Here is a 17,010-nt window from a genome sequence, read left to right on the forward strand (position 1 = left end):
CTTCAATCCACAACCTGCCACACAAATCCAGCCAAGTCAGGGATTTTGCCTTGAACCACCACCACCACCACTACCACCACCACAACCACCACCACCTTGTCACTCACACCCGAGAAACACGCCCCTCTGGTCCTACTCTTGGCCAATGGCGGCTCTCTTCTCTGCATAGTAATGAGCTCGAGACCTCCCCGGGCCAATGGCGCTCCGGGAGAAGGGGTAGTTTTGCATGTACCTAAGTGATTTGCATAAGCCAGCGGCCGGGGGCTTGGGAACCAGAGCGTGCAACCCTAGAAGGGAAAAGGACGGGAAGAGATTGATCCGCGGCGGGGAGAGAGCGAGCCAGAGTCTGGGTGTTTGTGCGAGAGCCGCGGCGGGGGCTGGGGCGAGTGGCCGGCATGGCTGAAGGCTGCGCTCTGCAACCTTGAAGAGCCGTTGCATTGGGAGGCCAGGGACAGGGAGGCGGGTGCGATGGCAGAGTGCGGCCCCCGCCGCTGCGCCGGGCCGGCCCTGCTGGCCTGAGCCGCCGGAGGAGCGGGGCTGCCTCTGCGCGTCCATGGAGCAGCGGGAAGGGCGAAACTCCGGAGCGCCGCGTCCCTGCGCCGCTGCGGCGGACTGCTGAAGGGGCCGAGCCCGCGCGGACCGCCGAGGAAGAGACCCCCGCCCCAGCCCGCAGGCCGGCTGCCCAGGGGCGGAGGGGGGCGTCGGAGGGCAGCGGAGCAAGCGGCGCCGCGGGAGAGGCCGGCGCGGGAGGCGGCCGCAGCAATGCCGGGCCCGCTGGGGCTGCTCTGCTTCCTCGCCCTGGGGCTGCTCGGCTCGGCCGGGCCCAGCGGCGCGGCGCCGCCTCTCTGCGCGGCGCCCTGCAGCTGCGACGGCGACCGTCGGGTGGACTGCTCCGGGAAGGGGCTGACGGCCGTGCCCGAGGGGCTCAGCGCCTTCACCCAAGCTCTGTGAGTGCGGGCGGCGGGGACGCGGTGGGGGGGGGAGGGGGCCCAGCGAGGGGCGCCGCGGGGCGGAGCTAGGGGTCAGTCCCACCCCACCCCGCCCCGCCGCTCCCCGGGCCTGAGAAGGGGGTCCGCCGGTCACCTGCGTGCGGGCTGACTGGAACCCACTCCTGCGCCACGGGCTTTCCGCACTTTGCCAGTCCGTGTTCGAGCCAGCAGTAGCTTTCGTTCCCAGACTTTTTGGGCACAAGCACCCTCCCACCCCACCGCGCACACCCCCAACTCACAAGTGCATCTGGGGCCAAGGAGGAGGAAGGAATCTAAACACGCTTGTCCCAGGCAGCCTGTCCACGCGACCTTTCCTTCTCTTGCGGGCCCTGGCTCAGCTAGCAGGAGTTCCGCCACTGGCGGGGCTGAGGGCGCCGAGAACTTGGCCTCAGTCTGCAGACTGAGGCACGTCTCTTGGGGAAGCACCTGAAGCCTCCTGGGTTCCAGCATGTGGGGAGAAGAAACACCTGTACCTCAGTCAGGGCGAATCTCCTTCCAGTTTGGCCCCATCCAGGTAGTGCGTCCTGGCACCTACTTCCCCCCAGTTCCACTCGGGACTACCCCACTAACGCCCAGGCTTCTGCAGCACGCAGGGGAGTCCGAGAAAACAAGGGAGAATTACAGGGTTCTCTTGGTGGACATGATGTTACCCAACAAGGTCTTTTAAAGGAGGAATGCTGACCTGAGGTGCAGGATGTTGGAAGAGAAGCAAGTCCCGGAGCATATGCTCAACTCAGGCGGCAAGGTAGCAGCCGGTTTCTAATGCACCTTCACGCAGCCAACAGATCTTTTCTTTTGAGCTGCCTGAGATCGAGACACTCAAATGTTTCAGACTTCCAGAATCTCCCTGTTCAAACGGGGACTTGAGAGCTTTAGATGTTCTCTTGAGGAAAGAAGAGGAATCCGAACTAGGTTGTGAGGTGGTGGCAAAGGCCACGGATAGAGGAGGAAGAGGGTGACTGAGGGCAGGGCTTGCGTGTTCCTACTGTTTCTTATGTTGCGTGGCCAGCTGAATGCTTAAATCAGGAGCAGTCAAAGACACGTGTGAGAGAGGAAGGGATCCTGAGGGGCCCGAGGAGAGACGGAATTTCCTTTTACCTATTGTGGAAGGGACCTCTTAGAAACAGAAAGTTTTAAAGGACCCTGTGAAGAAATCTTTATGCAGGCCGGGCGCGGTGGCTCAAGCCTGTAATCCCAGCACTTTGGGAGGCCGAGACGGGCGGATCACGAGGTCAGGAGATCGAGACCATCCTGGCGAACACGGTGAAACCCCGTCTCTACTAAAAATACAAAAACTAGCCGGGCGAGGTGGCGGGCGCCTGTAGTCCCAGCTACTCGGGAGGCTGAGGCAGGAGAATGGCGTAAACCTGGGAGACGGAGCTTGCAGTGAGCTGAGATCCGGCCACTGCACTCCAGTCCGGGCGACAGAGCGAGACTCCGCCTCAAAAAAAAAAAAAAAAAAAAAAAAAAAAAAAAAAAAAAAGAAATCTTTATGCAGGCAGGAGCATTGCTGTGTTTCCAGGTCGGTGGTGGCCAAGGTGTTCCCCTTGCCTTCTCAGGATGGACTTTTAGTGAGCATCGAGGCCTGTTGTCTTGGAACCTGTTTCATTCTTTCAGCTTCAGCCTTCACCTCCCCATTTGTTGTTTTTCCTGTCTCAGGTTAGTTTTAGTTACGTATTTGAGGTCTTTTTTTTTTTTTTTTCCAGTATAGTGAAGTTTAACATATTAAAAAACAAACGTTAACTTTGCAGTGAAGAGCATTTTGTTCATAAAGTTACATTAAGCGGGGAAGTTTGAGCAGGAATGGATTGAATCAAGAGAAAGAAGACCTGTGGAGAGGAAATGGGGCTAATTTTTCCCCAAGTTCTCTAGAAACATTTAGGGATTTTGTGCAGAAAGAAAGGTCCCTCTACCTGAACCTCTTGCAAGGCTCTGCATAGAATAGAAAAGCACGATTTTACTATTTTGACTAGTTGTAAAGACCTTGTTTAGCAGATTCCTTACATTTTAGTGAGTCGACTTGTCCTATAAGGAAAAGGGCTGTTTTACATTAGTATCTAAAACCACAAAGAAATAATCACATTTTTATGGGAGCATGCTCCTCTCCCAAGCATCTTCTGGTAGAACTCAGTGGAGGTACTGAAATGCTGTATCTTCAACTTTGGGCCTTAGGATAAGTTAGTGTTCATGGCTTAGGAAACAAAAAAATTGGTAACAGTCTAAATTGGAGTGCCTAAACTAGCATTATCTTAGCACTTTCTGAGCTTTGGTGGTGTGCAAATGTGTTTTATTTTCTTAGATTTGTAACCTATAGGTAGAGTGATCATACATTCTGGTGACTCCTCATTTCTCCCTACTACTCATTTCACCCTCAAAAATATATATAACCACCCTCTCTAAAAGCGTTTTCAAGAGCAGCATATTTGCATTTTACTCTTGGGGAAACTAGCTCATTCAGTGATTCTCAAAAGCCATGTATGAAGCGAGGCCAGTGCTGCAGGTCTGCACACTCCAGTCGATCGTATATGGGACATGTTGTGATCACCTAGGGTCTTTTTCCAGGTACTTCCAGTCTGTTCTCCCATCGCAGCTTTACTTAGCTACAGTTACACATCAGGAGACTAGTTCCGTGGTCTCTAAGCGTTTGTTCACCTATTCTTAATTGCTGGAGCATGTGAACCAAAAACCTCTGTAGTTATACAGAAAATTACAATCATGAAAGTAGAAGTTAAAGAGATGAGACTATAATTACTAATCAAAGTTCTTCATTTTCTTCTCATTGCTCAATGGCTTGTCCTGGAGTAGTGCTTTCACCTCCCCTGGGGACAGGGGTGGAGGGTGCATTCCACTTTAGAGATCCTGGGACTGACAGAGCAGTGATTTTATTTTACTCAACTTGGGGTCCCCAGAGCCTGGTATATAGGAGGCACTTAAAAATGCTGGAGTGAATAAATAAGGATGCAAGGCCACACTGAGGAGCAGAACCATGGCATGGAATTCAGACACCATTCCTACAGGGGATTTTCAGATTCAACATTCTCAGCACTTAGCCTTTTGTCCAGATTTGAGAAGGTCCCAGAGAGAGAATACCTGCTTCTTCTCCTTGAGGCTCGTTGAAACTTGTTCAGTCTAACAGTGTCTATTTCCTGGTGAAAGCTGCTTTACCGGAGTCTGGGGACAGCGTCAGATGTAATCCTCAGTACTGTGAATGGGATTCCTGTGTTCACACCATTTGCTGCACCTGTAGTGACTATTTATGTTTTTGAACGACAGTGTTCAATCTTGTGTCACAATGCACTGACCTGTCACAATTCACCCTGAGGAGTGTTCAAGGCTGTAATCTAATATTAAAATTCCAAAGTTTAATCAGAAGGATTCAAGGTTATTACTGTATTTGTGGTAATAATTCAATCACCTACATTCCAAGATTGGGAGAAAGAGATGAAGTCATGGGGAGGGGAATGTGTATGTGAGTCCTCTCATTTGTGTGTTATTGCTATGGTGTTTGAGAAATGTAGACCTTGAGCACAAATTTGCACGTCCTAGATTATGTTTGGCATATAGTTTTAAGATTAGCAAGGCTATTTCTGTGACTTTGTGAAGAAAGTGGTGGACCTGAGTACTTGATCACAGCCTTACTATGCCACTGAGTAATTGTATGGCCTTGGGCAAGTCATTCACTTTTTTTTCTTTTTTTTTTTTTTGTGACAATTTCCTCATCTGAAAAATGAAGCAATTCACTGACAATTTCCTCATCTGAAAAGTGAAGCAATTGGATTCACTTGATCACCTCTAAGGCTGCTGCTTACTTCCAGAAGTTTTTTAACTTTATATTTTTTATGCAATTTTAGGATGCCAAGGTGACAATAAGGTTATGATCCTCTCATAAAAGTATCCCAGGAATAGAATATACTTTTAGTTGAACTCACACCAACCTGTTTATTACTTGGAGGAGTTCTTTGTGTTTAGAAGTGTGTGTTAGGAAATTTGCCATGGAGACTTGTTGCAGAATGCATGACTAGCTAAGGCACTTTGCTAGGGTAGAATAGCCTTGGTTGTTTCCTGTGGGTAGGCTTAACACTTGGAAAAGAAAATCACTCAGTTTCAGTAATTTGGATACTGTACAAAAAGTTACTCAACATCTTCACTTCCATATACTTAGTCATAATCTCTCAAACCTTCACAGTGTATGTATCCTGTACATGAGCAGGTTGTCCAGCTTTTTATATAGAATTGAGTTACCTGAAGGGCTTTAAAGTGTTTTTAAAGAATCTCCTTTTGGAAAGATCATCTCAGATTCTTCCCTAAAGTGTATTTTTTTTCACTACTCCAAGCACTTTCTTCTTTTACTAATACCATTTGAAAGTATTTTTTTTACATATTTTCTGATATCTACTGTATATTCTCTGGCAGGTCAGGTTAGTAAGCAGTGGCTACATGTTTGTATTTATTGATGGTAGAGTTTTGTCATCTTTTGATTTCTGAATTACAGAAATCAATTGTTGGCTTAGTTTGTGTTGTGTGTCTTTCTAGAGATGCGTTAGTTTTATATACAAGTGAACTTTGTTCAAAACAAGAACGATGTGGCCGGGCGCGGTGGCTCAAGCCTGTAATCCCAGCACTTTGGGAGGCCGAGACGGGCGGATCACGAGGTCAGGAGATCGAGACCATCCTGGCTAACACGGTGAAACCCTGTCTCTACTAAAAAATACAAAAAACTAGCCGGGCGAGGTGGCCGGCACCTGTAGTCCCAGCTACTCGTGAGGCTGAGGCAGGAGAATGGCGTGAACCCGGGAGGCGGAGCTTACAGTGAGCCGAGATCCGGCCACCACACTCCAGCCTGGGCGACAGAGCGAGACTCCGTCTCAAAACAAACAAACAAACAAACAAAAGAACCATGTATGAATATCTTTAAGTATAGGTCCTTTATTTTCTGAACTAGTGAACCATGGATTCTCTTTAAATATAAGCGAGGAAAAAATATTCTGCCAGGCATAGGGAGAGCTGGGTTCCAGATCTGTCAGTAATTCACAGGAGTGACCTTGAATAATCACATGCTTAACCCTTCAGGACCTTATTTTCCTCATCTGTAAAACAAGTCAACAACTCTTACTGCCAAAAGTTTTTTGTTGTTGTTCTCTATTTAATTAAATTAATTAATTAATTAATTTTTTGAGATGGACTCTTGCTCTGTTGACCAGGCTGGAGTGCAGTGGCACGACCTCGGCTCACTGAAACCTCTGCCTCCCAGATTCAAGCAATTCTCTGCCTCAGCCTCCCAAGTAGCTGGGATTACAGGCACCTGCCACCGCACCTGGCTAATTTTTTTGTGTCTTTAGTAGAGTCGGGGTTTTACCATCTTGACCAGGCTGGTCTTGAATTCCTGACCTTGTGATCCACCTGCCTCGGCCTCCCAAAGTGCTGGGATTACAGGTATGAGCCATCATGCCTGGCCTTAATTTGATGTTTATACATTCTTTGGGTCCTCTGTATTGTCTTAAGTGAAGTATAGGTGTCTAAATTGTAGACTGTCTCACCTATCCAGGAGACTCCTCCAGTTGTCCAGTTCACCTGAAACATTTCCACTGAATGGGGAACTCATGCCTCACAGGCAAAAGTGTGCTGGATATGACCTGAGCAATTCTTAAGACTTGAGGCCAGACGTGGTGGCTCACGCCTGTAATCCCAACACTTTGGGAGGCCAAAGTGTGTAGATCCCTTGAAGTCAGGAGTTCAAGACCAGCCTGGCCAACATGGTGAAACCCCATCTCTACTTAAAATTAAAAAAATTAGCTAGGCATGGTGGTGCACGCCTGTGGTCCCAGTACTTGGGAGGCCGAGGCAGGAGAATCTCTTGAACCCAGGAGGCAGAGGTTGCAGTGAACCGAGATTGTGCCACTGCACTCCAGCCTGGGCAACAGAGCGAGACTCCTCTCAAGAAAAAAAAAGAGAGACATGAACCAGGAATTCCCTCACTTAGGGGTCCTTAAGGCTTACAGTAACCAATAATGTTTTATAATTTCCAGTCAAACTAAATGCTGTGCTGGTTATGGTATCATAAGTGATTTTTAATGTCCAGGCCCTTGGCTCTTAACATTAGGATTGTAAGGTAACATTTGACAACTTAATCTCTTAGGAAAGATCAAAGTTCTGTATTAGTAGGTGAATCCAGGCAAGTTTAGGCATATTCTTGGCCTCTGTCTCTGTCAAGTCTATCTGTCAGCTTCTTATTTTAGTCATCTTTATAATAATGGAAAGTACTGGCAGCCTGCAGGTTTGGAGTTTGGTTTCTGGTTTCCTTGATGGTGCCTTTTATTCTCATTCTTCTAATCAATAAATAATGGACATTTGACTAGATGATGGCTAATGCCTCTCTCTTTGCTTTGAATTTCTGTGAATCTGAGTAGAATATTAAGTAAAGTTGTAAGAATCGTTTAGTAATTCATGGAAATAATTTTAAGACTGTCTCCCACCTTTTCTCTATTAAAAAATGATAAATATCTATAAAAGTACAGTATTTGTTGGTGTACTTGGGTTAAAAGTTAAAACCCTGCAAAATGTGCGTTTAACACTGAAAAATAAAAGTAATGTAACTTAGAGTATTCTTTATAAGACAGCTTTGCTCTTTTAATGTTTTAAACTTGATCTCAAGGTTTTGGAGTGAGAAATATGTTACCCAGCTTGCTATTTAACCGTCCTGTGTGGCCTTCAAGTTGTTGGCCACGTTAAAGCTTGTTTTCCTATATATAAAAGAATATGGATGACTTTTTTCTTTTTTTCCCCAACTTTGTTCGGTGAAGTGTGGTTTTTTAAAAGCTTGATTGAAGATGATAAAATGCTATAATTGTAAATCCTGTCAGTGGAAAAAAAAAAAAAACTAGGACATTTAGCAAATCAGTACTCTTACACAATGGCTAATTTGTCTGCCTCTCTTGACATTTCTTTTGTACCTTTCAGCACCTGATGGTCACACTGTATGCTAGGTGTCAACTCTATTGTCTAAAATTGGGTGAGTTAAAAATTGAGTTTAGAAATCAGTCTTAGCATGAGACAGATCGTGATTTTTAGCTCATGTACAGTTAATAACTTCTCAATTTTCCAAAGACTAACAAGTTAGTATTCAAACACCTCTTTTAAATTGCAAGATGTAATTGTGTGGTAGTATACTCTTAGTTCACTCACACATAGACAAATATTTGTTATTAAACTTTGTGTATGGCTGAGCTATTTTTAGCAAGATTTTTAAAGCATACTAAAATATTCTGTGTCGTGTCTAGGCAATTAAAACTCTGAATAATTGGGTTGGTTGATTTTAATCTCTAAAATGTGTTTTTTATACCATTACATATTTTAATTGTCAAAAAAGCTCACTAGCCTGGTCTTACCCCAACCACAAGATTTGGCATTATGCATCTCTTATTTTAGATGCAAGTGACCGAGGTTCAGTAATACCCTTCCAGGTCCCAGAAATTAATATTTAAAAAATATATACTTCTTAGCTTTCTGTCATGAAAGATCTTATGGGTAAGGCATTGAACCACCCTCCTGTGGCAACATGTTGGTTCATAAGTATATAAGCATATCCTTGTAAGGAAATGTAAACCATAGATATTTTGGGAGGCAGCTGGGCCAAGATTGGGTATACGTTTAGATCTCAGGCTGGCCTGCTGTTTGTGCTAGTGAGAAAATGTGCAGAGGAAGCATATTTAATATGTTACAAGCCATTTAGTGGTTCTTTATTCTTTGTATTTAATTTGTAATTAAGTATTCTGACTCAAGATAAGCCTTTTTAAAAGGCCATGTAAACCCCTTTAGCTGGTTGTATTTTCTAGATTTACACTAAGAGAATGTAGTTGGTTTTTTTTTTTCAAAGTTTTAAAAGCAAAATTGACCCTTGAAAGAGTGAAAATCTCATTGTACCCTGGCAGCAAAGTATTTTTGGTATTTGAATCGGGATGTAGAACCCGATATCCAGAAAAAACAACAAGTTAGATTCTCTCTATCCCCTTATATTTTTAAAGTTCTATTTGGGGAAATTTTTCTTCGTAAGAAGAGTGACATAAATTTGGCAGGGAGATAGCTCCTTACCTTGGAGCTGTAATAGGCATAGCTAAGGAATGTGCCTGGGATTGCTTCAGGTCGCACTTCTCCACTCCCCTCAGGCTTTGAGGTTCCTTGTGTAGCTCTTAGTGTAAACAGCAGAGTCATTTAGTACAAGTGGTGACATCAAAACTCCCCTAAAGAGCTTTATTAGAGCTGTTTTCATGTGAGGGGAGATGACTTTTATAATTCTCACTCTTCAAGTGTCTGGTTTTGAAGTTGCTGAATGGGAGGTGTGTTTGCAAACTGGCGATTTCTTCTCTGAAACTCTAGGGAGTAAGGCGTGGGCTATACCATGGCCAACTTCCTGGTTTTTCCCATTTCCGTAAGGGATCAGCTTTATGCTTAGAAGCCCTTGAAGAAACCATAAGGGTCGTATACGAAGGGCTTGGCAGACCAGATATTTTCAGGAGGGAGGAAACTCATGGTTGCCACTCCATTCTAGATTATCAGCCTTCTTCTGTGTGCAGACCATCTCAGAGAGCTGCATTTTTGCAGAATAATTCTCTAGAGAATGAGAGAACACTCTTGAGTAACTTAACAGGAACTCTTAGACTAGCCTATCAACTCTTTTCTGTAGTAGGGGAGAGAAAGCAGATATGTTAACTGTGGACCTTCAGATTTCAGTTCGTGGAAACTGTTCATGTGCTCTTCAGCCTTCTGTTTTAGATACTAAATTAATCCAGTCTTTGCATATTTTAAATGTGATAATTGCTCTTTAGTTGCCCTTCAGGATCTCCTTCTCTCACACAAGTTGAAGTGTACACAGAATTCTTACATAATTTAATCTGAGTTCATGAGAAGGGAATATTAAATGAATTTAATACATTTCAAATATCTTTCTGTCCTGTTTTTTTGTTTTGTTTTGTTTTGTTTTGAGGTGGAGTTTCATTCTTGTTGCCCAGGCTGGAGTGCAGTGGCACGATCTCAGTTCACTGCAACCTCCGCCTCCTGGGTTTAAGTGATTCTCTAGCCTCAGCCTCCCAAGTAGCTGGGATTACAGGCACCGGCTACCACACTCGACTGATTTTTGTATTTTTAGTAGAGACGGGGTTTCACTATGTTGGCCAGGCTGCTCTCGAACTCCTGAGCTCAGGTGATCCACCCGCCTCAGCCTCCCAAAGTGCTGGGATTACAGGTGTGAGCCACCGCGCCCAGCCAAGTATAATGTTTTAAATATTATACATTATGGGTTTATTAACTGATATTTAGCAGTTTATCATAATCTCGGTTTTCATCCCTTCTCTGCTATTTCTGCTATTTATTTCATTTGATTAATTTTTAAACATCTTAATGTTTTTCTACAAGGAAAAATTTTCTGGCTGGCCTTCCATTCTCCAAGTTCATTTTGAGTCCATGGTCATGTCATCTAGCTTTTTAAGTTACTGTCAACTCCCCAGTCTTTTTATTTTTGAGACAGGATCTTACTGTGTCACCCAGGCTGAAGTGCAGTGGCGCAATCACGGCTCATTGCAGCCTTGACCTCCCAGGCGAGGGGCATCCTCGTACCTCAGTCTCCAAAGTAGCTGGGACTACAGGTGAGCGCCACCATGCCTGGCTAAGTTTTGTATTTTTTTTTCTTTTTTAGAGACAGGGTCTCACTGTGTTGCCCAGGCCAACTCCTGGCCTCAAGGGATCTGACTGCCTTGGCCTCCCAAAATGCTGGGATTACAGGTATGAGCCACTGTGCCAGGCCCTCAGACTTCTTTTATAGGCGTATTTTTATGAATAGATTTTCAAAAACGGTTTGTTTTTTTCCTTTTTTTTTTTTTTTTGAAGAGTCTGACACAGGACATGAAGACCTCTGAGTTCAGAAAGGCATTGTAGAGCTTGGACAAGTCACTTAACCACTTTGGACTTAGCATTTTCCTTGTGCAAGAAGAGGGAGCTTACATTATCCTTAGGGTTGCACCAAGGAAACGCTTCAGCATGACTTTTTTTTTTTTTTTTGAGACAGAGTCTTGCTCAGTTGCCCGGGCTGGAGTGCAGTGGCGCCATCTTGGCTCACTGTAAGCTCCACCTCCCGGGTTTACAACGTTCTCCTGCCTCAGTCTCCCGAGTAGCTGGGACTACAGGCGCCCACCACCACGCCCGGCTAATTTTTTTGTATTTTTAGTAGAGACGGGGTTTCACCGTGTTAGCCAGGATGGTCTCAATCTCCTGACCTCGTGATCCGCCCACCTCGGCCTCCCAGAGTGCTGGGATTACAGGCATGAGCCACTGCTCCCAGCCGCAGCATGACTTTTTTGAGTGACACCGAGTGAGAACTCAATTTGTTGTCATTTCTTGTGGGCGTGACTAAGCCGTTGTGTGTGTGTTACAACAATGACTTAAAATTCTAACCCTGTTTCTTTGGTTCTTTGAATATATATCAGGTTCAAAGCCCATAGACTTCACAGGTGAGCCACTGTGCTAATGGGAAAAGGCTACTCATCTGGTAGATTTTTCGTGCAAAAATCCATAAAAACCCTGGTAGAGAAACAGTAGTACATCTGATTTTATAAAGATACCTTCTTGTAGATGGTGCTACTTCCCTCTAACAAGAAAGCCTTATGGAGGAGAGGTACGGTTTATCTGGAGGAGGGAACTCAAGGGAAATCTTACATTTTTTGCCTGGGTCTCTGTGACTTGTTGCTGCCTTCCTGAGATGGCTGGTCAAGTAGAAAGTGCTGTCCTAACAGGCGAATGTAGGGTTTCTCTTCAGAGCAAATGGGTGTGTGATAGCCCATCCTTTAAAGACAGTGTCAGTGTGATCTGTAGATACTGACTTTCTACTTCCAGACTTTGTGACACTGAGGACTTTCATTAAATATCCTAACTTAGTGGCTGGGGGTGGTGGTTCACGCCTGTAATCCCAGCACTTTGGGAGGCCAAGGCGGGTAGATTACCTGAGGTCAGGCGTTCAAGACCAGCCAGGCCAATGTGGTGAAATCCTGTCTCTACTAAAAATACAAAAAAGAAATTAACTTGACATGGCAACAGGCACCTGTAGTCCCAGCTACTTGGGAGACTGAGGCAGGAGAATTGCTTGAATCCAGGAGGCAGAGGTTGTAGTGAGCCAAGATCCAGTCTGGATGACAGAGTGAGATTCTATCTCAAAAAAAAAAAAGAAGTCCCAACTCAGTCTTTGGGAGCCTTCATGCCAATGAGAGCCCACTGTAGTTTTTCAGATCACTTTCTTTCTTTCCATGTGGACGTAAGGAGCAGGGGTGTCCAATCTTTTGGCTTCCCTGGGCCACATTGGAAGAAGAATTGTCTTTGGCCACACATAAAATATACTAACAGTAACAATAGTTGATGAGCTAAAAAAAAAAAAAAAAAAAAGTGCAGAAAAATCTCATAATGTTTTTAGAAAGTTTATGAATTTGTGTTGTGCTGCATTCAAAGCCGTCCTAGGCTGCATGTGGCCTGTGGGCTGTGGGTTGGACAAGCTTGATGTAGAAGATGGGTAAGATTTACTTATCATGGACAATTTGGCTGCATTCTTATTTTTCACATCACTTTGTTCTAGAAATATGCAGATTACAAAAGAACTTTTTAAGTATTTTGAAAGTATTTCTTTTACGATTTTACTAGTTATTGGATACCTATGTGTTTTTTATTTTTATTTTTTTAATTTATGGAGATAGGTTCTCATTTTGCTGTCCAGGTTGGCCTCGAACTCCTGGCCTCAAGCGATCCTCTTGCCTCAGCCTCCGAAAGTGCTGGGATTACAGGTATGAGCCAGCATGCTCCTGTGTTTTTTTTTTTTTTTTACGTTTGAGATTAATGCTTGGTTTTGTGGCTAAAGAAAAGCTTATTATCTTAAAAGTAAATTTAAAATGAAAATCCTTTCTTTAAAGTATTACATATTTTTAAAAAGTTATATGACATTCTTAAGCATGGTTAAAAACTTTTTTGAGTTTTGATTCAGACCTGATTTGAACATGAATTATAAAACCAGAATAGTAGCTAACATATGCAGTAGCACTCACAACCTATTTAGATTGGCTGAGTGTTTCAAATACAGTTGTGCATTTTCTACCCTGGGTCTCTTTCTTAAAAAAAAAAAAAAAAAAGTTTGAGATGTTTTTCCCATTACCATCTTGACATCTGCCTGGTTACACATGAATAGCTTGACCCAGTCCCTCAGCAGGGAGACTACCGTGGCCTTGCTTTCAATAGCCATGTCACTGACAAAGAAAACATATGGAATATTTCATTCCTATCCTTCACACACAGAGTCTGGGGCTGTGAGGGCATGCAGCAGAATGCTTCATACTTCATGGTAGGTTGGCAAATCTGTGCACAAACCACAGGCTCTGCTGTTAGTAATCAAACTGTGTTTTTCAGAGCCTCATTGTATTCTGTGGAAAGAAAATCCCTTGTTTTGGATGAATCAATTTCTAATATCAATTTGAATTAACTTAGGATGGCCTGCTTCCATAATGGGTTTTCCACCTAATCATGTATTTCACCAAAGGGCATTTGGATATTGCTCTCCCACATTTGATATGTGGTGTGTGTTGGGATCACAGATGCTTGAATTCCCAGTAGGATAGACCTTGAAGACTGACTGCCTGCCTTTATGTTTATCTTCTTGTCAGTCCACAGAAAGAGATCAATTGATCATTGTCCTGCTAGCCAAACACTGCTGCAATGACCTTTAAAAGTTTCTGTTGCACATAGTACTAGCCTTCTCGTTGGGGGCTCGGTTTCAGCTCAGCTAGCATTGAGGACTTTCGTCTGTGGTGTCTAAATCTATAGTATTGAGGCTTATCAGCAGGTCTGACAGGAGATGGTCAAGAACATGAGATTGAAGAGTAAGTTAATTCCTGTCTTTCTCAGCTCTTATTCTTTTGTTTGAAATGGAGTCTTGTTCTGTTGCCCAGGCTTAAGCATAGTGGCACCATCTCGGCTCACTGCAGCCTCTGCCTCCCAGTTCAAGTGATTCTCGTGCTTCAGCCTCTCGAGTAGCTGGGACCACAGGCACATGTCACCACGCTTGGCTGATTTTTATTTATTTATTTATTTGAGACGGAGTCTTGCTCTGTCGCCCAGGCTGGAGTGCAGTGGCCGGATCTCAGCTCACTGCAAGCTCCGCCTCCCGGGTTCATGCCATTCTCCTGCCTCAGCCTCCCGAGTAGCTGGGACTACAGGCGTCCGCCACCTCGCCCGGCTAGTTTTTTTTTTGTATTTTAGTAGAGACAGGGTTTCACCGTGTTAGCCAGGATGGTCTCGATCTCCTGACCTCGTGATCCGCCCGTCTCGGCCTCCCAAAGTGCTGGGATTACAGGCTTGAGCCACAGCGCCCAGCCTGATTTTCATTTTTTTTAGTAGAGACAGGATTTCACTATGTTGGCCCCGCTGGTCTCAAACTCCTGACCTCAGGTAATCCACCTGCCTCGGCCTCTCAAAGTACTGGGATTACAGGAGTGAGCCATTGCATTCAACCTCTCAGCACTTATTCTGTGTTAAAAGAATTTGCCAGCCAGGCACTGTGGCTCATGCCTGTAATCTCAGCACTTTGGGAGACCGAGGTGAGTGGATCATGAGATCCGGAGTTCAAGACCAGCCTGGCCAAGATGGTGAAACCCCATCTCTACTAAAAATACAAAAATTAGGTGAGTGCGGTGGTGGGCGCCTGTAATCCCAGCTATTTGGGAGGATGAGGCAGGAGAATCACTTGAACCCAGGAGTTGGAGGTTGCAGTGAGCCGAGATCGCGCCAGTGCACTCTAGCCAGGGTGACAGCAAGACTGTCTCAAAAAAAAAAAAAAAAAGAATTTGCCCTTCACACCATCCTGGCTGAGGTGGCATTCCAGAAGTAGGAAAAAACCCCTGCTGTGACATCCAAGGATAAGAAGATTTATGATGTAGCAGAGGAAGTAATGACATCCATTTCATCAGGGTCCTTCCCAACCCTCAAGTTACTCCAGCCTGAATTTCTAGTTTCATTGTTTTTCAGACATGTAGACTGGTTTTGACAGAAGTTGATGATTTATCTAAAAGGCTGTGAACTCCCGTTGATTATTTTATCTCAGATAATAGCCAAATATTTAAATTTATATAGACATCTCTTCTAGAAGTTATTTCTGATGGTTCTTGGTATCATTACTGAACATAAGCTGAATAACGATGTGCTAATAGAAATTATTGGCTTTCATGTTTTCTCATAAGAGTGATTCCTTTTGTAGTTCTTGATTATAATAGATTTCCTTTAAATTTATTGGCTCTTTTAAGGTTAAATTTTTAAAAGTTTGTTTTATGGTTCTCCATAAATGAATCTATTTGTGGTTCCCTTTTTGTTTATCGTATTTTTATTCTAAAATAAATGGTTTAATCTTAGATGTTCCATCTTCCTTACTTTGACCGCTTTCTTGACTTTCAAAACTATGAATTAAAGGCCTGGCATGGTAGCTCACACCTGTAGTCCCAGCACTTTGGGAGGCCGCGGTGGGTAGATCACCTGAGGTCAGGAGTTTGAGACCAGCCTGGCCAACATGGTGAAACCCCATCTCTACTAAAAATACAAAAATTAGCCGGACATGGTGGCAGGCACCTATAGTCCTAGCTACTCGGAGGCTGAGACAGGAGAATCACTTGAACCCAGGAGGCAGAGGTTGCAGTGAGCTGAGATCGTGCCATTGCATTCCAGCCTGGGTGAAAAGAGCGAAATTCCATCTCAAAAAAAAAAAAAAAATTAAAAAACCAAAACTGTGAATTCATAGAGAAAACTCGCCCAAGCTCCTCAATTTTAAAATTCATCCTTTTTAGTGTTCAGTTCTGTGAGTTTCAAAATGTATACAGTCATATGACCACAGTCACTGTGAATATATAGAGCATTTCTTCACTCGCTGAATTTCCATGCCTCTCTGTAGTTATCTCCTCTCTTCACCTCCAACCTCTGACAACTGCTGAACTGTTTTCTACCTTGGTTTCCTCACTTTATGTAGTTTTGCCTTTATTAGGATGCCATAAAAATGTAATAGAACAATGTAGCCTTTTGTGTCTGGCCTCTTTTACTCACCATACTGCATTTGAGATTCTAACATGTTGTTGCATATATTAATATATAATACTCACTTTCTTTTCTTTTTCTTCTTTTTCTTTTTGAGATAGGGACTTGCTTTGTTGTCCAGGCTGGAGCACGGTAGCATGATCACAGCTCACTGCAGCCTCTAACTCCTGGGCTCAAGCAGTCCTCCTACCTCAGCCCTCCAAATAGTTGGGACTACAGGCATGTGCCACCATGCCTGCCTAATTTTTTTATTTTTTTGCAGAGATGGGGTCTTGCTGTTTTTCCCAGGCTAGTCTTGAACTCCTGGCCTCAAATGATCCTCCTGCCCTGGCTCCCAAAGTGCTGGGATTACAGGTGTGAGCCACTGTGCCTGGCCAGTACTCATTTTCATTGCTAAGGAGTGTTCCATTGTATACATATACTATAATTTGTTTCTCCATTCACCAGTTGAGGGACATTTGCCCTATTTCTAGATTTTTGGCAATTATAAATAAAGCTACCGTAAATATTCACATAGAGGTTTTTGTATGAACATAGGTTTTTATTTCATTTGCGTAAATACTAGAGTGAGATCCTGAGTCATATGCTAAATGTATAAGAAAATCTCAATTTTAGTGTCTTGGACTGTGGTGAGGCTTGTTATCACCAATTCCTTATATCACCAATTCCAATATATTGTTAGCATGGTATGTAGTATTAGCAAAAGCCGTTAAAAACTGATTTTGTTTAAATGTCTGCTTTCTTTTTTTAAGTTATTTAAACTCCTCTAAGCTGAGAATGTCTGCTTTTAGAAGAATTCTTAGCTTGCTTTGTGATACCTAGCAGTTACTGTAATACCTGCCAGAGACTGCTGTAGAAATTACCCTAACGTGAAGCATTTTGCTTACAGTGAAAAAAGTCAGATATTTGGAATGTCTGATTT

General features: G+C 43.9%; 1 protein-coding gene across 1 annotated transcript in view; it reads left to right on the forward strand.

Annotated features, from left to right (window-relative positions):
* Window positions 1-236: 236 nt before the first annotated feature.
* Window positions 237-17,010, forward strand: part of LGR4 (leucine rich repeat containing G protein-coupled receptor 4) — a 111,777-nt gene continuing 95,003 nt past the window's right edge. Inside the window, exon 1 of the mRNA XM_033203959.1 lies at window positions 237-947. Within this exon, the coding sequence (XP_033059850.1) occupies window positions 763-947 (185 nt within the window). The 5' untranslated portion in view covers window positions 237-762. The remainder of the gene's footprint in view (window positions 948-17,010) is intronic.

The sequence above is a fragment of the Trachypithecus francoisi genome, unplaced genomic scaffold (assembly GCF_009764315.1).
Source record: "Trachypithecus francoisi isolate TF-2019V2 unplaced genomic scaffold, Tfra_2.0 Lachesis_group8, whole genome shotgun sequence".
In the NCBI taxonomy this organism is placed as follows: Eukaryota; Metazoa; Chordata; class Mammalia; order Primates; family Cercopithecidae; genus Trachypithecus; species Trachypithecus francoisi.